At 43.8% G+C, this 25332-nt stretch overlaps 1 protein-coding gene and 2 gene segments (V, D, J or C); all 3 read right to left on the minus strand.

Annotated features, from left to right (window-relative positions):
* LOC128587398 (T cell receptor alpha chain MC.7.G5-like) overlaps positions 1 to 25332 on the minus strand; it is a 230641-nt gene that overhangs the window by 69436 nt on the left and 135873 nt on the right.
* The window catches only part of LOC128587405 (T cell receptor alpha variable 8-3-like), a 624669-nt gene that overhangs the window by 38435 nt on the left and 560902 nt on the right, over positions 1 to 25332 (minus strand).
* LOC128587409 (immunoglobulin lambda-1 light chain-like) overlaps positions 12520 to 25332 on the minus strand; it is a 40923-nt gene continuing 28110 nt past the window's right edge. Inside the window, exons 3-7 of the mRNA XM_053593478.1 lie at positions 22198 to 22262; positions 16486 to 16764; positions 15788 to 15898; positions 15348 to 15467; positions 12520 to 13571 (exon numbers count right to left, since the gene is read on the minus strand). Of these exons, the coding sequence (XP_053449453.1) occupies positions 15349 to 15467; positions 15788 to 15898; positions 16486 to 16764; positions 22198 to 22262 (574 nt within the window). The 3' untranslated portion in view covers positions 12520 to 13571; position 15348. The remainder of the gene's footprint in view (positions 13572 to 15347; positions 15468 to 15787; positions 15899 to 16485; positions 16765 to 22197; positions 22263 to 25332) is intronic.

A 25332-nucleotide genomic window follows, 5' to 3' on the forward strand; every position in this document is an offset into this window, starting at 1 on the left:
TTGGAATCCATTACAGGGACTGCTGGACTAGAGTAATAAAACAAAATGGAAAACTGGCAAATCAGGGTTCCAGAGAGAAATTTGGAAACAATAGTTATTCAAACTTACATGGATTTACTGTCAGTTTTGTCCCCTTTCCAAAGATGAGCTTTTCAGATGTACCCTGAGTAACACCCCCACAGACTCCTTTACAAATACTGCCAAGGCCCTTTTGCTCACTCCCCCAAGGGATACATAACATCATACAAGCTATGGTTATTCCTGAAAAGAGAGAGGGACCACGGAGGAAATGTGATCACTTTTTTACCTAATAGCCTGTTAGAGTGTTGTCTTCGTAATTAAGTAGTTAATTTAGCTGGTTGGTAGTTGCAGTGAAGTTGAAAGAGCTCAGGCCTTGGAGCCAGACAGATGGGTTTGAAACCCAGGGAAATTAACTTAACTTGCCGCACCTCAGTTTCCTCATCTGTAAAGTGGAGAGAATGGATTAAGAATATATAACCGGGTCCCAGTGTTCCTGCTGGTCAGTGCTTGCTGAGAGCACATTTCTCTAGGGATTACTGTAGCAACCCCAGGGAACAAAACACCAGTGACTTATCTCCTAAACATAATCCCCTCACTAATAACCATTCAGCTCTGGAATCTGAGTGCCAAGAATGAAATTCCAGGTCCTCTTTCTTACTGCATCAAGTTACCAGCAAGTTATTGAACAAGTTACCAATTTTTCTGTGTCTCTATACAAATATGAAAAGTTCTGTTCTATGAAATGAGGATAATAATAGCACCTAACCCACAGATGCAATCAGTAAATCACTATTATCTTTTTTCCTTACAAGAAGGCAAACACATTGCTAGTATTTCTCTTTTCACAATGACTTCAAAATCTGAAAGTCTTTGGGCATGTATCTTCCTCTAACTGATAAACCAGCAGCGCTCTGAAGGCACAAGAGAGCCACTAAATAGCCACCAATGACCAGGTCATTAAGTGATTTTGTGACAGTTTAGAAAAAAATGCATGAAGCTGCATGGGCACCCCTCCCTGGAACGTGGAGAGGGCATCTTTTAGCCAGGCAGGGCCCGAAGATTGACAGATATGTGGCAAGAGGCCATATCCTTCTTCAATCACTTTCAGGAAAAGGGTTCAATGCTTGTCTCCACTTACCAGGATTCACTGTGACTTGTGTTCCTTCCCCAAATGTCAGCTTAGAGTCACTGGTTTGCTGAACACAGTGCTGGGGGGCTTTGCAAAAACCTGTGGCACCAGCTTAATGAACCCAGCTTTGCAGAGCTTCCTAAGAACTGGAGTTTTCTTCCAACCTCCAAGCTTTAGAGGAAGGGTAAGTGAGGATGCCTTTCTTTCCAGCAGCCTATGGCCTCAGGGCTGAAGAGGTTTGTCCAGAGATTTGGTTTTTCACTTCAAGACATCAGAAGGCTCAGCAAGCCAATTCTGTATACATATTCTGTGGTCCAAAGCAATCTCATAGTTGAAGCCATCTATCATAGAATATAAACTCCCACTGGGAAAGAAATTAGCTATGCACAATTTATAGGTAGTGTTTGATGGTCATTGTCACTTTCTGAAAACAAGACTAGCATTTTCATTCTTTTGTTGTCTTTCCATCCCTGCCTTGGTTTGCAGATGGCTGCAACTGTTGCCCTAGAATTAAATTCAATTATTGTTTCACTCCAGCTAGCCTTTCCTTTCCATAGGCACAGAATGATTTTTATCTCCCTTTGGAACTTGGGGTTCCTTTCTGAGCTGAGAAAAGAATGATTGGGATGTAAATGATCCTGCCATGGGGTCTGGGCTGGTCAGAGCCATGAACTGTCTTGGCTTTGTCCTGGACCTCAGTTGTGTGACCTGGAGTAGGTTCACAAACTCACAAAGATTCACATTTCAGCATAAAGAAAGAGGTGGGTGAGGGGATCTTTAAGGACTTTCTGAGTTGAGGGTTTTTGATTTGATTCTCTGGATCTAAATTATCCAAAAATGCTGTGCACATTTTTTCTCGAGGCGAGGGCATCTAATCTTCCTTCCTAGTTCCTAAACAAAATAAACAAACAAGAAAACCAAAGAGTAGGTCTTTATTACATAGGGAAATAGAGTTTCCTAAGCCTACTGTCTGCCTTAACATTTAATCTTTTTAGAAGTTTGAAGTCCGAATTTTGTAACCAAGTGCTTAGGAAGAACTATCCTTTCTTTGGGATTTTTAGATAATTCAAAACCTTTGGTTTAAAGATAGCACTTACTAAGTTTCACTCTCACACAAGTCCCCAGTTCCAAATGTCAATTTCCTATTCCCTTCCTTACCACAGGGGTTGCTGCCTTTAAATAAACTATAGACTCTGCCTTACCCACAGGAAGGTGAGGTGATCTTTGCAGCCTTTCCCCACCAAATTAGAGAATTCATTATTTGGCCAAGTGTTTCAGCCTTCTGATTGCCAGGGTGGCAGGTACTGGGGGCTCTGCTAAAGTTCCATGGGAATGGAGGTACTCGCCCAGACTTACAATGAGCTGAGTCCTCTTTCCCAACATTGAGCATCCCAGTGACCTTCACACAGAGCCTGCGCCCTTTACCAAGCCACTACTTGTATTGGGCTGCAATTCCTTCTACTCAGGCCCTAGCCACGTCTTGCAGGGGTGTCCAACTTTTTTCTTTCCTGCTGAATAGTAGAAGAAGAGTCGCCTTGGGCCACACATTAAATACATAAACACTAATGAAAGCTGAAGAGCAAAAAAGAAAGGCCCGTGCAGACTTTTCATGATATCCTACACCACAGATAAGCAAAATAGGCCTCAAATAATCTGCATGTGTCTAATGTGAGGAAGGGCAGGAGAGGAGGCTGGCTGTGAGTGGTCATCCGGGGTGGCCCTCTCCTACTCGGGTAGCCCAGGACTTTGGCTGTGAAGACAGCAGGACCAAGCATGTCGGATGATCCAAAGTCCTCTGGCTTTGTAAGGATCCCATTACCTGAAAACCTACCAGCTGTTTCTTGCTGTCCACCACATTGCACAGATTTATGAGATAATAATTGCCTGGTGGTTTACCACTGGTTCTGATCTAGGGCAGGAAAGGGGACCCCTGTGGATCATCAAGTGTACAAGGGATGCCAGGGTCCCTTTCTCATTACTGGAAAGACAAAAGCACCACTTCTCCTTTGCTGGCTGCTGGGAGCCTCTTTTCAGAAATGCATAATTCTTAAAGTGCCTTTCCTCCATAGGCTTTACAGATCAGCTTAAAGAAACTTACAACCGGAAAGACAAACCTGCTGTATACAATAATGAAATACATGCTGAAGCCAATGATCGAGTAATGTTTTGGTTACCTGGTGGTTTAGATTACTCGTGCCATTGTGAACATTATTTTCTGAAACTAAGCTACTTTCTCAGGGCCACTGTTGAATGGTGTTCCAGTCCCAAAGATAAATCTGTTGTCATTGTTCATCCAGTATGTGGTCATTGACAAACTCCCTGCCTCCCTTAGGGCAACAATAATGCCTCGTCAGAAACTGGCTCAAATGATCCTTGGGAAAAACTTCTGGCTTTTAATAAATATTTGTTAAACTGAATTGTCCTAAGCATTCATCTTTTGTTTCTGTTGTTAAGGAACACTTGACTCTCTCTCTGACAATTTTCAGATAGAAGAAAATTAATTTTGCCAGATACCACTTGCTGGGTTTCATGATTCCTCTAGTCTTGGCTCTAAATGTCAGTTTCGTATTAACTCTATACCCACAGGAGTGAACACCTTTACAAAAACCAGAGGTGTCAGGAGGGTTGAAAGGGATGTGGCATCAACTTTGCTCTTTCCTCACTAGAGAGAAAACCCTCTGTTCCCCACAGATGCCTCATCTTGCCTGGGAGAGGGCTGCCCTTCTTCTATCTTTCAGAGCAGAGATAGGAGGGAACAGAGTGGATTTCAGGGACAAAGATGGTAAATAAGATATCAAAATGTTATCACACTAGACAGAGTTGCCTTCTTCATCTTTTTTTTTTTTTGTGTGGCCAAATTGATGGTTTCCCAAAGGCTGTTTTCAGCACTTTTCTCTCTCCTAGATGCAGTAATAACTGGATTCCAGCTTGGCATCTGGGCATGAAGCTCCAGGCTTTGATGAGTCATACATATTGAACCAAGAAATTATGCTACCCCCCAATGAAGAAGCATGTTTTCCTGTTTCCTCTTGCTGGGCAATGAGGAATCCAAGCATCCTGCACAGGGGGATATAAACTAATAACTGTAGGGTCAGCTCTGTAGCTTTATACACCAGCATCCTAGAAGGTGAGACCCCAAAGGAAAACTGGTGACTACCTGGGCCAATGCCCTCATTTTAAAGATGAAGACACTGAAGCTTTGAGGGGTAGATTTGCCCAGGGTCCTATACGTAGGCAGAGGCAGGGCTGGGACTAGAACTCAGGACTTCTGGGTTTCCTTCCTGCCTCTATTGCTTTCTTGATGTAAATTAAGAGGACGAGGACCTTCCCTGGGTGCTGGTGTCTTTTGGCTGGCCGAGGGTATGATTATCGCTGTTAAACAACGGATAAATCATACAAGGGAGGTGTTTGGCTTTGGCACATATTTTTATGATGTTAGAGAGAATTATAGAACCTCCTAATTCATTTAAAATTGTTTATTTCTAAGGCTGCAGGCAACAGCAATTGATAGCAGGGGAAATGGCCCATGAGATCCCAAGGAAGCCAAGGAAAAGATAGAGATTGAAAAATTTGCCCTTTACCGAAAGCATAATCCAACAGAGAGTTGGCTCTGATTATTCTTTCTCTGCAGGACTCATTACAGGGAATGGCACGTAGAGCAGGGATGGCAAATACTAACGGTTTGTTGTTCCCTCCTGCTCCCGTGGCAGATATTGCTAATAGACTCATCACTCTTCTCCTCTGAGTGTACACATGACCTCAGAATCCTTCTACCAGTGTGCTCCAGATAGCCACTCCCGGTTGTCAGTTCTTGGTGGAAATTGAGATAGAACCTGTTTACTCTTGCAGCCCTGGAGAATAACTGGAGACAAGACCCTATGGGTAGTTTAAGAAACCTAGTTGGCAAGAGTCAGACCAGTTCCCACACAGCCCCATAATGGAAAGTATCACTGACCTGGTTGGACCAAGACTGTTCTTTTCACAGGCCGCAACTTTCCAGAGGTGGCAACACCATGGAGAATCCCTTCTTTCTCACAGCTTCCCTTCAAATGCTGGCTTTGGAGAGGTCATTAGGTAAAAAACCAGGGAAAGGTTCTTCCTGCTCATTCTTGCTCAAAGGGCCTTCAGCAAGGTCTTTCCTCGGAAGTCACCACTACGTTGCCCATGCCTGGGGACTGAGGTCATCAGCCGAGCCTTGTCCCTCTCTGGTATGCTTCCTGCTGTCCATCAGGCCATGTCTGTCCCTGGGATCTTGGAATGGGATGTGGCACAGGAAGAAAGTGATGCAGAAATCCATTCTCTAGACCGCTCACCACCATTACCACACATTCAGCTATTTCAAAGCTTTTTCTTTTTAATCATGTTTTTATTCTTTCATAAGGAAGAGGTGCACTTGTCTGTATCCATCCCAAGAAATTTCCTATGTCCTCTACTGCTGCATTAGGCTTGTCATAGACAAGAAAACGTCTACCTGTCCTTTTAGGATGCTATCTCGTATCTCCTTGGGTGACTTGCTGGAAATGGGAAGGCTGGGTAGACACAGAGGCAGGTGCCAGTCTCAGGGTTGAAAGAGGGACTGGAGACCGAAACAGCAGTTTTGACTTGAGTTGTGAACAAAGAATGTTTTCCTTCCCTGACCTATTTTTTGTCAATCTCCAGTATGACCTATTTACGGAGATCGGATAATTAGAGCAGCAGAGGGCGCTGCAAGGTCAAAAACAAAGCGGCCCATCTCAAAGGAAACTGGGAGCCAAGTCCCTTTAATGAGTGATAGGAGTGATCAAGAACCAAACTGTGGGACCAAGATGGCTTTGTTCACTGAATCTCTTGGCCCCCACTTAGTCTGAGGACCCTTGTTGAGTGGCAGTTTCAGGCCAGAGAGAGGTGGGTGGGTGGATGGGTGTCTTGGGGAGCTACACGGGCTGCAGATACCCATCAGCAGGTTTAAGGGAGATAGGGTGGAGACGCTCAGACGCTCAGACGCAATACTTCTTTGGTGGGTCCCTAAATCTTGAGACTATCTTTTATTCTTAAACTTTGGGGTTACTTGGTCATACATTGTGGTCTCCCACAAGCCAGTTACAACCTTTGGAAGACAAAAGAACAGCGGGCGAGAAGGCATATTTTGCTTGTTCCTCATACTCTTAGAGGTTTGGGGGAGAGCACAGCTGTCTCAGAGCTCAGGGGAGCACAGAGCTCTAGGACATGCTTGCAGTACTTATACCAAATTAAAGGCATTAGTCTTTTTTTTTTTTTTTTTAACCATTGATTGGTACAATCTATCTTTTGCTAAATTTTAAAACTTTAAATTTTAGATTTACACAGCATCTTTTTTTCTGAACATCTTTGATGAGACTAACGCTCTTAGGAACTATATTCATCTGTGTGTTTAATAAAAACGATAATGGTAACATCAATACTTGATATTCATAGATCATTTATTTGCTAATAGTCCTGTGCAAAAGTTATTATTATCTCCATTTTACAGGTGGAGAAATTGAGGCTTGGAAGGATATGTCATGTTTAGGGTCACATAGAAAGTAAATGTTGGAACTGCTATGAACCTAGGCAGCTGGCTCCAGGAGCCCAATCTTAGCCATGATACTGTGCTGCTGTCCTGAGAAGTGCCCTTCCTGAAGGGACGCCTGTCAAGGAGCATTGGGAGGACACCTGGGCAGGAGAGTCATGGTTATGGCATTCCAAGCAGGGCTCAGTGTCTGAACTTTCTGTGTGAAGCATTAGCAGCGAGGATGTGTCTGTGAATGTCCACAAAGCCCACTTCTCTGTGCTTGGGTGTGGTCAGATGGAGCTGGAGTTGGGCTGTTGAAAGAGGAGGTACAGTTCAACTTGAACCCTGCTATGATCTAGATCAGGAAGGGAGCAATCAGCTCTCAAATAAATACCAAGCCTGGGTAACACCTTTAAGCAGGGACAGATATCAGGACACTATGGGTGGGGGACTGAGTAGAATCCTTGGGCTTGGGAGATCCACAGTCTCTGACATTAACTTCCTCCAGCAGGGGCTGGGGTGCCTGTGGACAGGACCCCTGCCAGCAGGTGGCGGTGCAGGACATTGAGTCTTAAACCTTCCTCTCCCACATCCAGGGGCCCTGGGGATGTTCACGGTGGGGCTTTGGTCTGCCTGGTGTTTCTTTTCTTTTCTTCTTCTTCTTCTTTTTTTTTTGAGACAGAGCCTGAAGCTGTCCCCCTGGGTAGAGTGCTGTGGCATCACAGCTCAAAGCAACCTCCAACTCCTGGGCTCAAGTGATTCTCCTGCCTCCACCTCCCAAGTAGCTGGGACTACAGGCATCTGCCACAATGCCTGGCTATTTTTTGGTTGCAGCCGTCATTGTTTGGCGGGCTCAGGCTGGATTCGAACCCACCAGCTTAGGTGTATGTGGCTGGCACCTTAGTCGCTTGAGCCACAGGCACTGAGCCCTGGTGTTTATTTTCAATAGTCTCCATGACTTAGGATTGCCAGATAAAATATAGAATGCTCAGTGAAATTTGAATTTCAGGTAAATAATAAATACTTAAAGTATAAATATGTTCCAAATCTGGTATGTACCAGGTACCTGTATTATTAAAATTTTTTATTGTTGTTTATTTCAGATACACACTTAACTGGGTACCTTTTATTTTTATGTGTTAAATCTGGCAACCTTATCTGTGTCAATGGTGAGTTTTTAAGTGGAGAAAGATGCATTCCTTTATTGCACAAATATTTATTAATTGTGATGTGGCAGTCAGTCACGTAGGGGCTGGGGACCTTTCAGTGAAAAGATCCACAAGGTCTCGCCCTCATGGAGCTTATATTACGGGGTGTGGGAGGGTTGCGATGGGAGAGACAAACAATGAATGTGTATAAATCTGATGATTTCAGATGGGGACATGAAGGAAAATAAGAACAGAGATGTAATCGAGGGTGGTTATGGGTAGGTTGGTGACTAATTTAGTTAGAGTGCCCAGGGAAAGCTCTTTGAGTTGAGATTAAAAACTGTGTCCAGAATTTTAGGCAGCTAGTAAAGGGAGGCACCGGGGCATAAGAAGGTGGCCACTTTGCCAGAGAGAGAGAAACAGCTGTGGGGGAGGCGGGGGCCAGATGACTTGCAGGGGGTTATAGGCCTGGGAAGGAGGTGGTATTATATGATTTACATTGTGTGACGATCTGGAGGATGGATTGTCCAGGAACAAAGCAGGAGCAAGGGGGTCAGTTAAGGGGTTAAAGCAGTGGTCCCAGCTAGAGGTGATGGTGTTGGCAGGAGCTGGTGGCAGTGGAGATGGGATAGGCAGCCGAAGGACTGGAGATACATTTTCACGTAGAACTGACAGGTCTTATTGCTGACCTGGTGCAGAGGAACACCCGGAAACACTCCTGGGTTTTGGGAAGTCAGTGGGTTGTATTCTGTTTTTGGTAACAGCGCTTCCCAACTGTTGCCATGTCATAGCTTATGTGGAAAACCATCTTTATATGGCTTGTGGCTGGAAGGGGTTCTGGCTTAGAGGTTCCAGCCACCCAAGGCACCCACGGCCACTCTGAGCAGTATCTTTGCAAGCTTATAACGCACTGAGAAGCTCAGCTGCAGGGGAGGATTTCCCAGCTAGAGCCAAGCGCGTGTTGCAGTGGGCCCAGTGAGAGGTGGAAAGTCGTGCTGTTGAAGTGCAAAACGTACTTTCAGGGTCAGGGAACTCCCTTAAGCAACTGAAATAAAAGATTTCCAGAATTCAAGTCTAGGATGGATTTCAGAACCAATCTCCTCCAACCCCCTTCTCTCCCTCCTTACACAGAGGAGTAAGGGACTTGTCTAAGGGGCTCATCCATTTACTTCCTTTACTGAGTACAACAAAGTGCATGGAGCTGGACCCAGCACCGTGACAGGACTGGCACACCAGTCTGCACCAGACCATATAGAAATGGAGAGTAAACAATGTTTATCGCATTCCAGAGCCAAGAATGCCGTCCTCTGTCTTGTGCTGTCTCTCCTTCCCTCCCTCTTTTCCTTCCTTCCTTTCTGCCTCCCTCCCTTGCTTCCGTTTCCTTTTCTCTCTCTTTTTTTAATGTAATTATTTTTCATTGTCAAAAGCATGAATTAGTTCAAGATGGATTGAGGCCCAAGATCACAATAACAACGGCTTCCTTGGCCGGGGGCATCTGGCTCGGGGGCCACAGCCTATTCAGTCATCTGACAGCCTGGGCCCCTGTCTCCCCTCACTTCCCTCCCACCAGAAGCCCTAGGATGGTCTCACAGACTTCTAGGACCCTGTTTTCTTGTCTATCCTCTGCCCCATAAGAAAAGAAGAAAGATGACTCTTACGCAGGCTTTCACCTCTGGTTTTTGTTTATTTACATTCCTCCTTCCTCCTGCTCTCTACCTGGTTGATTCCTTTTTCCTTTTCCCTGATGTTGGAAAGCTTGGCCTCTGTCCCCCTCAATCTTGGCTTTACAGTTATCTCTGCCTTGGGTTTTATTTCTATGTCCTTCTGCCCCTGTTCTTTGAGTTTTTCTGGGCTCGGCAGTGCTGGACCCCATGCCTGGGGAATGTGGAATTCACTATTTTCTCATTTCTCCTCTTCACGGACAAGGGTGTGCTGTGTATTGAAGTGACTTTGGGCCAGATGGTAGCGAGTGGCAGTGAGGTGACACTGTGCTGCACTTACAACATTGGATTCTCAAATCCAGATTTATTCTGGTTCCAAATAAGGCCTGACTGTTCCTTTCAGTTTATCCTTTCCAAGGATGCTACCAGGTCTCCAGATACAGATTTTACTCAGGGTTCGTTTTCTGTGATGCACAGTCAGACCCAGAAAGCCTTCTACTTGGTGATCTCCCAGTAAGGACCGAAGACAGTGACACTAATGTGACTCTGCCACAGTGTCATCGGTGTCTAGGAGGTCTGCACACAAACCCCTGGGCGGGGCTCCACCGAGGTGCCTCTCAGGGCAGGTCATATCCCAGACCTGGCGTCCATTTTGTGTTCCAGCCTGGCCTTAAGAGGTGTCCTGAATAATGAAAGGCCTGGTCATATCCAGGGGCTCTTCAGAGGAACAGAAGATTGCCCCACTTCCGGCTTAGTGGGCCTGCACCATCTGAGTGACTCATGGTACGCAAATCAAAGCCGTGTGTCTGAGGGGCACTGTCCTTTTGTTGTCATGGCCAGGGCATACCAGGCACTGAGTGCGGCTGGACAGATCTGTGCTGCGTTGGCTGCGAGGGTTTCAGATGGTGTGGGTGAGGGGGTAACCATCAGCAGTCTTCATGTTTTAGCCTCCATCATTACTTATTCATTACTGTGACAGGATCTGTTTTCCTTCTAGGAATCAATTTCAACACAAAGTTATTTACTTAAAAGTTTCCCCAGTTTGCCTTTCACATCTTCTCAGTCCCAGCCAGCTTGTTTCTCCCTGTTGCTCTTTGATGTCTCCCTTTTACTGTAATTGGAGAACATTTTTCTTTCACTGCAGAGCACGGAGCACTCCTAGAGAGTTGTCTGTGAATCTCAGAATCCCAGCGTCCATGTGCCCGAGTCTGGAGCTCAGTGGTGTCTCCAGTAGAGAGACCGTCTCTGGGGAACACCCAGGCTGTGTTGTTGTGGTAGATCCACCCTAAGCCCCTTTCCCCCTACTTCTGTCGAATTCTCTGCCTCAGTAGCACTGTTAGAGCTGTTAGACACAGTCTTAGAAATGGAAGAGGCCTTATGCACTATTTTATAGGAAATATGCTACAGCCCCGAGGAGCAGGGGCATTCCCAGGGTCTCACAGCTGGCTAAAAACGGAGCCAGGGATGTGGCACTGCATTGCAGGGCTCTCCCGCGGCTGCACTTGAGGCTTTGTCCTAGGCAGCGTGGGCAGCAGTGTGTCTGCACTTTGGAGATGGGTGAAGAGTAGCCGTGATACGGAGCCATGGAAAGAAGATGAGGGAGCCAAAGGCCTTGGGCAAGTGGCTTGGGCCCCTGGAGACCCTGTTCTGCCTGGGTGTGTGACATGTCTGTCACACTGTCCACATGCATGGGTGTGTGACATGTCCGTCACACTGTCCACATGCCTGGGTGTGTGACATGTCCGTCGCACTGTCCATATGTATGGATGTGTCACATATCTGTCACACTGTCCATATGCATGAACCCTGAATTGGAAGGCAGCCATAGTCCTCCCTGGCTCTAGCCTTACATCTTTTCTGAAGGTTCATTTTGGTGGAAGAAATTCATGACGATATGCTAGATATTTCTTTTGTGTCTGGCAAAGGGGGCCAGAGAGTGGCTCATTTATATTTTAAATATAGGACAGTCCTGGTGTTCAGATTGACACCTTGACCACATTTAAGGGGTGTGGGATGCTCTTGTAGCAGGGACTTTGCAGTAACGGTTTTATTATAATTTTATGACTTTTTCGTTCTTTAAAAATTTTTTAATAGATTTGGGGGTACAAGCTGATTTCTGGTGCACATTTGTATTGTACAGTGGTGGAATCTGGGCTTTGGGTGCAACTGTCACCCCAGTCAGGTACGTTGTCCACACAGGCACCTTTTCATCCCTCTCCCTCCCGCCTTGTGAGTCTCCAATATCCAGCACACGGACATTTGTGCAACTGGAAGTCTTGAGACCTGGGTTCTGCCCCAAGCAATATCCCTGCCTTACGGAATGACTTTGGACAAGGTGCATACATTTTTTTTTTTTTTTTTTGTAGAGTGGAGGGAGTGCTTTTTTTCACCTGAAATGAGAATGTGATCTTTTCATTCCTAGCAGCTGCAGAGAAACATCCTAATGTTACACAAGGTAACCGAGGTGACTGTTTCAGAAATAGACATTCTTCCCACATACAAGATGAAGCTGTGGGGAGTCTCTCGATTGTTGATCCTGGGATGGACCTGGCTTATCCAGCTAGATTGCCCTTAACGCACTGACTCTCGGCGTGCTGGCTTCCTTTCTTTTGCTGGGCTGTGAAGACGTGCTGTGGGAGCTTGCAGTGCGCGACGGCAAGGGGACTTGGGGGTGATGTTTGCTCTGTCACTTGTAACCTCATACACCCCCACCTGACATCGCACGTAGGCGCCGAGGAAGCCGCAGTAATGTGTTGCTAGGGTGCTTGCTGCCCCCTGAGCGGGTGCACCTGGGAAAGCTGTGGCTTTCCTGAGGAGGGGCCATGGCGCCTGTCCGGGCCCCTGCTGTTGTTCTTGCTCTGGCAGCAGCAGCCACAGGAAACCCAGGGCTGGGTCCCCAAGGCAGGGGGTCTGTAGGTTTGGGGCACAGGAAGCTGTGGTGTGACCTATAAGCTCCGTTTGGCTTTTAGCTGACTAATAGTGAGTTTGCAGGGTGGACTTTCCCCCTGCAGTGGTCAAAAAAGAACCAAGCCAGAGCTGAGGTGTATACAGTGCAGTTTAATAAGTGCAACAGAGATGGGTGCTGGGAAGAAAGGCAGAAAACCATCAACAACAAAGCCAGGCAAAAGAATCAGTGTCCACTGATCTCCAACTCCCCTTACACGGACTGGTAGGCAACAGACAGTCAAAAGATTATTTTATAAGGAATGATAGAGATGTCTTTACTATCCCTCTTTTCCAAAACACTTGCTTGAAAGCAGGACCCACAGGGAATCAATTCATATATTTTAAATTAATTAATAGAAAAAAGTACCTATCTCATTCTGATCTTTGCTAATAGATTGGAGAGTGTTGAGATGAGACTTTAGAAACCCCATTGCCTGCTCAAAGGGTATTAGGAACGTCAAATGTTCATTGTTTATCAAGTATTAGGAAATGCAGAAAGTGCCGAAACTTTATCCCCTTCTCTTACCATGCAAAATTTCTAGTGTGGCTGCTGAAGTGAATCTAGAGCAGCAGTTCTCAACCTGTGGGCCGCGATCCACAGGAACTGTATTAAAGGGCTGCGGCCTTAGGAAGGTTGAGACCCACAGATCTAGAGGGTGGGAAAAGCCACGAGGAGGATGAATTAGAAAGATGCTGATTTGGGGCAAATCTTGGCAAGTTAAACAGAGATGTCCAAGTTTAGGTAAAAGGACACCTGCTCTTCCTCCCCTGGGTCCTTTTTTCTTCATGAAGGTTGAAGCTGGAAACTTGTTGCTTCCCACTTTCAACTTCTGAACATAAAGAAAGTCAACAGGGATGAAATGTCATTTTCAACGTGATCAGTTGTAGAAGAAAAAAATGAGTCCTACATCCATTAATTTCCTCTATCCTTTATAAAGCAACAAACAAAGCACTTAGGACCATAAGCCCCCACTCTCCAGACTTTCAGGATGAGCTGGATTTGTCGCCTTCAAAGAGAAACTGGTTTTTCTAGCAGCTATTTAAACAAGGCTGTGGCAGGTCAGCTGGGATCACCTGGAAGTGAGAAGCCCAGGTGCAAGCATCTTTGTAAACTCTTGCTTTCCTTCAGGGAGTGTAGCCTCCTCGTGCCCATCAGCCTGCAAATGAAGAAAGTATAGAGTCATAGGCTGCCAGTGCTGGAGGGAATCGTAGGGGTTGTGTAGTCTGGGAGTGGCCAGCACCTGCTCTGCTGAGGCACTGCAGACATCACTAATCTCTCGTGACTCACTTCCCTTCCACATATGGCGATAGTTCACCTCGTGGAGCTATCAATGTTGGCACAAATCATGAAACCCATTAGCTCTCCTTTAATCATTTTTTATTTATTTTTATTTTTAAATTTACCTGTTTTAATTTCATTGTTAATTGAACGTTTAATATAAACATTTTTTGAGGACATGGGATTGGCCAATGTGCTTGCTAGGCATGGAATATAATGACAGTTGAAAATATTTCCTGCTTTTTTGCCATTGGAGACAAGATTGCAAACAAATATTAAAGAATTACAGGTGTTATCACACATTTATATGAAAGGTACAATAAAGGGAAAGGAGAGATGATAATTTTTATATTTTCTTCTTTAATATGCGAGGTTCCCTAAACAGCTTTCTCTAAGAAAAAAAGTCTTGTGGTGGAAGATAAAGAAGGCTGCTAGGGTGAGTGAGAAGTTGAGGGATAACAGTAAGGATTAAAGACAAGTAAACACAGCTAGGCAATATTTCAGTTTAATGTAATGAGTGATTTTGTCCCCTAAATTTCTATGTAGAAGTTGAAGTGCCCCAGCTAAGCATTTTCTATTCGTTAAATATGAGATCCCCACGGCGGCATTTGCTGTATTTTCCTGTTTTGGAAGACCACATTTAAATGCTGTTTAAGGATGTGAACATTCATAAAGTTCTGTTCTCTGTATACATTTAAGACCCAATCAAAGCAGACTCTAGTCATTTTTAACCCCTTTGTCTTACTGATGCAAAACCCCCGGTCCATAGAGGTGACGCAACGTGGCTAAGGAAAACCAGTGAGTTAGTGACAAAGTGAGGACTAAAACCCACACTGGTTGTGTCCATGGGACTGTCAGTAAAATAACACGTGGGCTGGATGCCCATGTGGGAAGGACTGGGTATGTTTACAGACTGGGTCAGATCAGTCCAACACTCTAAGTCTAAGGTTGTACCTAGAAGAGGAGCTGGGACTGATAAGTATTTGGAGTACTGGAGAAGGAGTAAGGGGGACATGTTTCATGGGAAAACTTAGGCCTTGTATGAATTTCAAGCACAAGATCACTTGGAAAGAGGAATACAAGGATCAAGCAAATAATGTCTCAGCCCCAACTTTGTGCACATCCTGAGTGCATCCAGCTAGCAGTGGGATGTTCACTACTAAGAGGGGCTGTAGGTTCATACCAAATAGGCTGGCCCAATGACAAAAGAGCAGGAGCTGGGATTCCCTTTATCAGGGCAAAGATGGGTTCTGCTTGCTTCCCTTGAATATCTTTCAGGTGAAGCTTTATATAAGGCTTTGCAAATAACCTGTGGCCTCTTGGCCAAATAAACAAAATAGCAGTTCAAGAAGACTAATTCTTCTCCTTATTTAGCTTCAATTTTCTCTCTGGGATAGAGATGGGGGTTATTGGCTGGTATATTAGAAAAACAGTGCATTCTACTTCCTAATAGGTTTCTGGCTTAAAATGAAAGGATAGCAGGAGATGGGATATTGTTAGGCTGAGTATCTGAGACAGGTCACTTTATCAGTTCTGAATTTGTCTTTATTTTCCCTCCCCAGTGTTTCTTGGTTTCTTAGAATGTCCAAACCTCTTTCCCCCCTGTGCAGTGTAGTTTGGGTGGAGGTGGGAATAAGCAATGGCTAATTCTTACCTTAAAGGAGAAATAACTTAGCAGTCAGGAGAAAATTGACGGCAACACTCTTGGCAAACAGCATTCGTAGCCCCAGCACAGTGAGGGACAGCATGTTCACTTTCTCGGCACGGACTGTGGCTAAACAAGAGTGAAGAGTGTGGCTTCAGGGAGAGATGCAATTCCCTTCCCCAAACTGGGCTTATAACATGGACACCAGTCTGCCCCAGATCTGTGCTCTCGCTGACCTGCAGGACCAGTGTAGGACCTCCAGGCTGGTGGTCATACCCAGCCAGGCAAGCTCCGTGGGGATTTGGGGGAGTCAGAGGCTTGAGAGAACTCACTGGGCTCAGTGTGGTTTCTGTTTTCTTTTAAAATCTGATGCTTTTTGACCCTGGTTGACAATGACAGGTTTTGCTTTAACTCTTAATTCTGAAGCTTGACCCGTGATTCGAACTAACCTTTGGGTTTATGGCAGCTCTCCGAAGTTTGCTCTGTCTTTTGAGGATCTGCATTTTGAGGGTCTGCCGTTGGAGGCTCTGTCTTTCCAGGTTCTGTTGGTTTTTGATTATCTGGAACAAACCTCAGGCGTCAGGGATACATTAGTACCTACAGGGGCTCAAAGGACCATAGGGTTTTAAAACTGGGGGAGACTTTAAATAAGTAAACTGAAGACCAGAGGGTGTGACCTGGTTAAGGTCCAACAGCTATTGACACAACCAACATGCTTCCCGTTCTGGGCTTTTTTCATTGCACCATGAGGCCAACATCTAGGCATGCTTCTAATATGTAGGAAGAATGAAAATTCTTAACCCTGTAATGGGCTGGGCTGCCCTTTGTTTTGGAATTTAGCACTGAATCACTGCACATGGGCTTTTGACCCCAGAGTCTAGTAGTAGGACAGTTGCTCATATGAAAGAGGCAGTGGCTGGTAAGGAGGAGAGATGGGAATGAAACAAGACTGGCTTGTCTTAGATTCCAGTTGAGGGATGCAGAGCTTTTCCTTCCCAGTCCTTGGAAGGCTGTGGTTGGGCCTAAGTCTATTTCCAGTATGATGCCACATTGAGAAGTATCTTTCCAGAGCTTACATCTCTAACTTGCCTTTCCCCTAATTTTTGTTCCCCATAATCTCCACCCCTTAAGGCCAGATCTGACTCACCTGAAGACTTTGTCTTCAATTCAAAGTCTGTGGAGTGCACAGTTTCCCTGTTGTGCTCAACTGAACATGTCACTGAATTTGGATCTTCATACTGACCAAGCTTGACAGCACTGTACTTCTTACTGGGAGAGATGACAATAGCAGGGTCAAATTCTTTTATCTTCTTGGATGATTTGAGAGTTATATTCACATTCTTGGGGTAGAAGTCCTTCACCAGGCAAGCGACATTTGTCCCATTTTTCATGACAAAAACAGATGGTTTGGTAGGAGCCTGATACTCTGTAAATATAATAAACTTATTTTATGAAATGATTTATCTACAACTTTGTGGGAGTTGAACAGTAGTGATTATGCCAGTTACGCTGGGGCCAAACACTACACTCTAGACCTCCATGCATCCTGTGAGTGATCTGGGCTTGTGAGCACCTCATGAAAGGATGGCCAAGGGGAGTGGACAGGAAAGGCAGTCAGTTTGGCTTCTAGTTAGGAGCTGCCAAGAGAGACATGGAAGCAGAGATGGAAAGTAACGACTGTAAAGAAGTTTCTGGATCATCTGAGTTTCAATTATGTATGTTTTATTGATCAATCCTCTGGACAATTAAGGTCAGGTTGAATATCTGTCTGCCCTAGTTTGTTTATTTTAAATGAATGGGCCCTTGGAAGGACAACAGAGCAGGTGCTCATGATTAGCATTATGTCAATTAAAGAATGGAGGGTCTGAGAAAAACTGCATAATTGGTCCAAATGCTCTGAGGATGGGGGTGTTTGGGTCACTGCAGGAGTCTTCCATGTTTTATGGACTGAAAGGGATCTGTTAAAGTTAAATGGAATGTCTTTGCCTTTAGGTGAGCACTTACTCTTCTGTAAGGGACTGACTACCAGAGTTTCCCTTGAGTCTTTAATCAGAGAATAAAAACTCACACTCTCAAGAAGTCCTTATAGGCAGAAAATGAGTAGAAGCCCTTTTCTTGTTTTATTCTAAGAGGAGCTATGGAATGTTGGCTCAGTAACTGGGTCTCCTCCTGGTGTTCTCTTCCCTCATGCCTCGCCTTGGGCTGTCATCTATCTGCTACTCTGTAAATGCATTTGTTTTTTTTGTTTGTCTCAAAACCAAAAGTCTTGAAGCTTTATTGAAGTTTTTTGAATTGTGATTAAATTTTGTGTCCATGGAGATTTGGATTCTTATGATCTCTTCAGATGACTGCTAAAGAAGGAGTCCTAAAATCAGGGAAGACCATCAGTTTGTAAAGGGAAATTGGTTATATTTCCAATCCTCAACTTAATTGCTGATTTTTTATATTAATTATTCCCATAAATATGGCTCTTAGGATTTAAAACTTAGGTGAGTTTGGCTTCTTGGCATCAAATGAAAAATATGTTGAATTCCAGTGTACATTTTATCTACTATGGTCTACAATCAGGATCTTAGGTATTGCTGAACAAATAGTTGGTAATGAATGTGTAAATGGAAAATAAGTAATTTTTCTAGTGCTTTACCATGAATCTGGATTTGGGCTTCAGCTACGTAGCTCGTGGTAGTAGAGCTACAACAAACTCAACTGGTTGAGAGAGAGTGACTGCTAGTTAGGAAGTTCCTGCTGATCACCCCTCGGTAAATGGCTAATCATGGCTTTCCTAGGAAATCAGAGCAGCCTCCTCATCACTGCCATCATAGTTCTCCATCTTTTCTCTGCTGAGAAGCACAGCTGAAAGACGAATTTTGTTCCCGTCACTCAGGGCAGAAAACTTGTTCCTTATACTCTGGTTCCTTGTATCTTTGGCTTTAGATCTAGATAAGAGAGAGGACTGGGAATTTTTCAAAGGGCCTTCCTGGAACCTGCTTTCAACCTGCGTGAGAAAACCTTCATTGTTTTGTTTCCTCGAATAGCTGAAGCCACTGATAACAGAAACAGATAACCCTAGTAAGGGCTGGAAACCACATGTGTTGCTCATTCACCTTCCTTCAGCACTGCTACATTTCTTGTTCACTATCCTGACTTTGGTCTGAGATGTATTCTGATTGACTTTTAAGGGAATTATGAGCTAGAAAGGAAACTTGTCCATTTAAAACAACAACACCACTTGTTTATTTAAGCATATGACTTAATCCTAGTCTGATTTAGTTTGACAATTAAGGCTTGCTGGGATTTCAAAACCTGAATTCATGAGACAATTGTCAATGATCGCTTGGGGTTGGGGAGATGTGATTTGAATAATTTAAACACTGGTGAAGAAATTGAACCTGAAGAAAGTCATGCACTTATGATACTGAGCTCTGAATCTATTAGCATTTCAGATGGAGCGTAATGCCTTGATTTGGGAAAACCATTTTCTCAGACTATCTTTCTAAGTTAAAGTCTATATGTTCAAAACAATTGTTTGAAGGGAAGGTGCTTTTTTTCTTTTAATTTTAGTAACCTAAGAGAAAGCTATCTGATTGAATTAAAACTTTTTAAAAAAATGGAATGCACTCAAAATAGTTGTCTGACCATTTTATATTTGGCTTAAACCAAAATTTAAAGTTGTATAAAATTGTAGTCCAAAATTTAAAGAAAAAGAAAAACTTAATGGTTTATCTTTTGAGGATTTGCCAAGTGTAATTACATTACAACATGTGTTTCAAGTGCTATTTGTTTGGACCATTGTTTTATTTTCAGACTTTCTCTTTTCATGATTACCAATACAATGCTCATGTTATGTACTGGTAGATAATACAAAAAGAACTGTATACCCTTCCTGAACAGGCTTTCTTAATTTATAAACTTAGAAATCATCTATGTTTTAGAATCACAGTCCCTAAGAATGGCAACATCTATAATAAATGTCACTCAGAATTTCAAGATTTTCTGCCAATATGGGATTTAATTTAAACCTAGAAAGAAAAGTTGGCTATACCTGATTACTCTGACCAGGCTAACAACCTCTCTCCAGAATCTTCCAAGCTGCAAGGTATTTGCTTTCAGTTTGCAATGAGGCATGCTCAAGTCAGCCAAAGGGATAGGAAGGATGAAGCAGTCCCCTGAGGACCACAGCGGCCCTGCCATTGTCTCTCCCTACACCTAAATGCTCTAATTCTTAGTGTAATTCTTCTAGATTTCCTTGTGTTTTCTGGGCTGCTCTGAAGAGTTCAGAAATAAGTGGAAACTAGAGTTTTAATATACAGTATATATATTTAAAATTAAAGGTAGTCACAGAACTATTGCAGTGACTTAGTCCAGCCTTTTTACTCTGGCTCACTGCTTGTCTATGCTACTCCATCTCCTAGTTATAATGTCATCTGCTCGTTATAATTTGTAAAGCAAACTGGATGGCAGCTCCAGTCCCAGGACTCAAATTTCCCTAGAAATATAGGAAAAAGATCAACTCATGGGGCTCCACGAAGAGTTTGGTGCCAGTACCAAAAAACATGTGTCTGGTGGCCTCAGAGCACATTGCAACACTATCAGACAGGTAACCAGCCTGGGGCTGGCCCTGGGGCCTGGGCTGAAACATCTGTGCTCTGCCTCCCTAGCTGCATGTCTCAGCCTGGAGAGCCCACGGCTCAGAGAACTACAAAGCTGGCCATGATGAGACCAGGGGGCTGAGTGCACAGAGTCTCAGTTCCCTTTGAAGCTAATGATAGTTGAACTTCTGGAGAGAGATGAAGTCCCCATCCAAGCTGGGACAGAGACAAGACAGAACAAAAAAAGAGGGTGACAGTTGACTGATTGCTGCCTTCAAGATGGAAAATTTAACTGCCTGTTTATTGGAAAGGGCCTTCCAAGAAGACCATAGTAGCCCTGGGGTAGGGATGGGGCACTGACCATTGACATTTCTTACAAAGAATGTTAGGTTGAGGAAAGGAAGGTTTAGAAACAGGTTCCATTCTCATACTCTGCTTCCCTTCTCTTGGGTCATAAACATAGCTTTCTGATTAGAAACTTAATTTTTCCCATCATTCAGAGTCTCACAACAATAATGAATCTGCTTTCTAATCCCCTGAACCCAGTGAAAGGCTTTCTAAGAACCTGAGGATTGAACAAGAAATTGGTTGCCATCGGGGAAGCCCAGTGGTGCTGTGTGTCATGGCTGTGGGTCAGAGAAGCCAGGGCTTACTTTGGATTGCTTATTTTTGTTTTATAATTTCTCCTGACTCTGGATCCGGATACAAGTCTCAGGAGTATATAGTAATCATGTGAAAGAGAACTTAAAGACCACATGAATTACTCTGTCTCATCACCAAAAATCAAGGGCCTAGGGCTAGAACCAGGCAAAAGAGAATGACAGTTGGGCAGGCCCATTATTCACTGTTAAAACCCTAAAGACGGGGCGCTTGATTGAAAATTCTCATGTCCTACCTGAGCTTCACATCATCATATTACATTCCATCACTGCAGGAGAAGCAGATCAGAGAGGCAAGTGGAGTGTCATTGGGGAGCATGGTCAGCGTCCTGGCAGAAGGGCTAAGCATCAGTCTCATCAATTTCCTTCTTCCCTAAGACTCCCAAAGGCACAGTCTCAAAGATTTGATTCTAACAGTGGAGATAATTCGAAATTTCAAGTGGAAATGATTTAAAGGGGAAAATGAAACACAATACTTTCTGCTCAGATGCAATTTGCTAAACATCAATCAGACTGCAATCAGCTATAACAAGATTGTTTCCTTCTTTTTCATTGCTTTAGTCTCTCTCCCCTCAAAGATAAGGAACCTCACCAAATCCCACTATTTCCCTGGAAGCAACAGGAAATGAAGGACCCTTATAAGTTTATATAATCCTCTGAAAGGCAGAGACCATGTTGACAGTACCAGTCACTTATAGGACCATGATGTAGCCTCCCCACATCCATTTACCTTTCCCCACTTCCTTATTTCTTCTCAATTAACAAAATAAAAATCTATCCATGTAAGAGGTAATGCCTGCCCCATTGTACTTGGCATTTTGGAAAGTGTCTGACAGACTCTTGTTCTCTGCACTGGTCCCAGTGATTGCCTGTTAGCAATTACCCAAAATACCTGAATGTAGGCCTTGGATTTCCAAATAGTGGGACAGGCCAAGGAGACATTGTCTCCAGGAGAGCACCATGACTTTTCTACCATCCTGAAGTTGGGGCTGTGTTTCTACATTGGATAAGGGCTCCTGAATTCTTGTGCTGAGTCCCCAGGCTCAGGGCTAACACGGAAGGTGAGCTTATAACTGCTCTCAGTAGACTGAGGCTAGGATGAGCCCTTGGGGACCGTTTAGTCTGAGCCAGTCATGTTTGTTTAATGCACGTTCTTAGAAAAAATTGAGAAGGATTATATTGGAAGAGAGAGAGAGCGAGAGAGCGAGAGAGAACTTCTTTATTTATCTCCTTTTATAATATTTTTCTTCTTTCTACCTCTCCCTTTTCCTACACAGTGACCATGACTCTTTTCTCTCATCTGCATCTGCAGCTTGCTTTTTCCCTGGGCTCAGGAGACCAGAACCAGAAGCCTGACTAGGGCTTTCTTAGGTAGCTGTAAGAGACTTATCAATACCAAGCCTCAGAACAGAGTTTCCAAGCATGTACAGAATACTTTCTTAAGAGAAATCTAATGCATCTGCCCTCGAATTTTACCCCAGCTCTTTGCAACAATGAATTTCCAATTTAGAGCCAACTGACTTCCTCAAAAACTCTGCTCATTCAGGACAAAGCTACAACAACTCCAAGAAAATATACACACATTGACCTATAGTAAAAGACACAACTTACTTGGTTCCACAATGAGTTGAGTGCTGTTTCCAAAGAAGAGCTGTGCTGTCAAAGCACCACCCCAGACATCACTACAAAAAATCTTGCCACTTGTTCCTCCTATCAGACTAGTTCATCTGTTTGGAAGGGGATGGGTAGAGCAGAATGGGTGTAGCTAGAGACAGAGATTTGCAAGGGGCTTCTGAGATCTGAACATTATTACATTTTGGAAGGTTTTTGATGTCTGTTATCTTCTGAGTGTTGGCATTTAGGAAAGTCAGCAGGTTTTCTGCTATTATCTCCTCATCCTGCCATCTCTTTTTACCCCCAGATCTTGCTTTGGGATCATATGTTCATAGGGAGAAAGGAATCATTTTGGTTTTGCTGAGAATTGCCAAATGGCCATTGTTAGCAGAAACCTAACTCTAAGGCTCAATTAAATCAATCACAACAGGACTGTGTCTCAGTGAGGGGTGGAAAGACATGAAGGTTATTGCAAGAACCACTGATGCAAAAGACCTGGGATCTTCCCAGAGGATCAGAATAACCATAGCTGCTCTCCATTTGTATTAAGTGCTTTTCTACCTAACATCCTTTCCCTTCCACAAACATCATTGTAACAAACCCCATGAGGTGATATTATTACATCCATCTTACAGATGAAGTCACTGAAGCTAAAAGTGGTTAACTGAGTGGCTGAACCAGGCCTCTCTCTCAGATCTTTGGACTCCAGTTTCCATCTGTGGAACTAGAGTGATAGAATAGGGTTGAAAGGAACCTCAGTGGTCACTTTCCAAACCCCTGTGGTCACACGAGGGCTAATTAATGGATGCACAGGGACAGTTTTACTTCCTTGACAGCACTTCTTTCCATGAAGTCACAGAATTCTGCCTGAGTCATAAGATATTTGCACCATTGGGTGTTGTTGCTTTTCCTACCAAATCGTCCCTAAGAACTAGTCTGGGGGACAATCAGGATCATCATGTGCTGAGCTGGAAGACACCTTGGAAATCTGTCAGTGTAACTACAGGGAAATTAGAGTGCATTGAAGTTAAGTCACTGAGTTCATCAGAAGGATTAGAACTTGGTCTCTGAAGTCTCAGTATTATGTGCTCCTTGTTCCGCCCACCTCCCATCCACTGCTCGGAAGTGCTATAAGCGTGGCCCTCTCTGTACATATAAGGTGACTGCACAGGTGTTAAGTAAGCTGTTCTCCAAACTTAGTCAGTGAGCAGGAAGACAAGGAAGACTCTCTGGGAAAGACAGTGGATCAAGAAGGTTGTCCAAATCACACACCCACTCCTGGACTTTATCAGAAACTCAATCCCTTTTCCACAAACCATCCCACACTAAATTATCTGCTGGAGGAATTTTTCAACAGTATGAGAACTGTTTCCCAATCTGATAATTTAGGAAAATATTTAATAGAGATAATTGCCAAATGTAGTAAGGAGGAAAAGCAAACTACTCATGTGGTTCTACCTCCAGATGGGTTCCTTTGCCAAAGATCAGAGGTTCTACACAGCTGGCAAATTTAATGCAAATTTTCTCTTTACAGTAACCCCAGCCCCGGTTGCCAAATCAGGTGGTATCTGTTGGATGCATTTTCTGCCCTTGCTGGTCTAAACTATTTTATCCTCAGTTTTGGAGGCTGTTCTTCAGGATGGAGCAGGAGATGACTCCAATGTCAAATAGAAATCCAAGTTTTTGCCCATGTCACAATTTGACAGAATTTATGCTCCAAAGGAGAGAGAATAAATGTTGACGAGAATGGAGATTTTGGTTTGATTAGGATTAAAGAGAAGTGGAAAAATCTCTATGAGGTGATATTGTTCAGTTGGTTATAAAGTAGTGGTTCCTAAACTTTGGGCTACATTTAGGTGGGGAAAAGGCCTACGGGGTTATATGCACCACTTATTCTAGCCTTTTAGGGGAATTCCATTTCATATCCAAGAACTTTGCATCATTGCCAAGAATCGTGCAACAGCCAGACTTTTTAGTATAAAATAGAATTCAATTCTTCAGCTCATTTTAATAACTATTCATGAATACTAAATTGCAGCAAGCTTTAATGACACACTCACACTTAGAAGACAGTTACATTAGCTCCTATAATATGTAAGAATCAGAGTCTATGAGGTTGTCTGTATGTTACTCATAAAAACCAAAAAGGGAAGATGCATTTCTAGGTCAGCTTATCTCCCATAAAGGACTACAAATCATACGTTGAGAATCACTAACATGAGGGTGGTTCTCATTTGAAGTAGAAAGATATCAGAAGACTCTGTCCCTTACCAAGTGTATAATCTTGGCCAAGTTCTTTAAGCTTACTGAGTTTTATCTGTCTCCTTTATAAAATGCAGATAATATCTCTGTATTAGAGGTTGAAAGATTAAGTGACAGGGTCTACATAAAGCATTCTGTAAACTAGGAAGCCTCAAGGTAATTATTAGAATGTTTTTAAGGGTTAGATTCAGAGAAAATAAGTTCTACTTGAAGCAGGGGGGATGTATTACTACCAGGACACCTCTTTGGGGAAAGGGCTGTTGGGAGAGGTTGCCGAGGAAGAAGAGAATTTGATTTTTTGTTGTTCTCTGAGTTGAGAAGGGTGATCACTTCTCAGGGTCACGGGTGAGAACTGGAGTCCAGTCCTCTCTGTCTTTTCTCTAGGTCATGTGTGACCTCCATTTTATTCTCCGATCTTCCCTTTGAATCCAAAAGCAGAAGCCCTTACAGTGGCCTACGAGCCACACACCCCCCCCATCACAACCTGACCTGATGTTTGAGTTCTGTCCCCATAGCCCCCTTGCTGTTCTTCCCCAGGCAGCACGATGGGGAAGCGCTCTCCTGCTCTGGCTGCCTCCCCAGATCACTGCTCAAATGCCACCTTTCCCAGGAGGCTTTCTGTGACTTCTGTTTAAAACTGCACATTGCTTCCTCGCACTAGTATTCTTTATTCTCTTTCCCTGCTTTGCTTTTCTTCTCAGGGCTTAATACCACCTAAAATACTATATATTTAATTAATTAACTTTTCCTACCATCTGTCTCTTGCCATTAGAAAGTAAGTTCCAATATAGCATGAAGTTTTGTCTACTTTGTTCACGCTGGCACATACAATAGTGCTAGGCATGTGATGAGAGGGTGCAGAGCTGGGAC

Source organism: Nycticebus coucang, chromosome 6 (assembly GCF_027406575.1).
Source record: "Nycticebus coucang isolate mNycCou1 chromosome 6, mNycCou1.pri, whole genome shotgun sequence".
Lineage (NCBI taxonomy): Eukaryota > Metazoa > Chordata > Mammalia > Primates > Lorisidae > Nycticebus > Nycticebus coucang.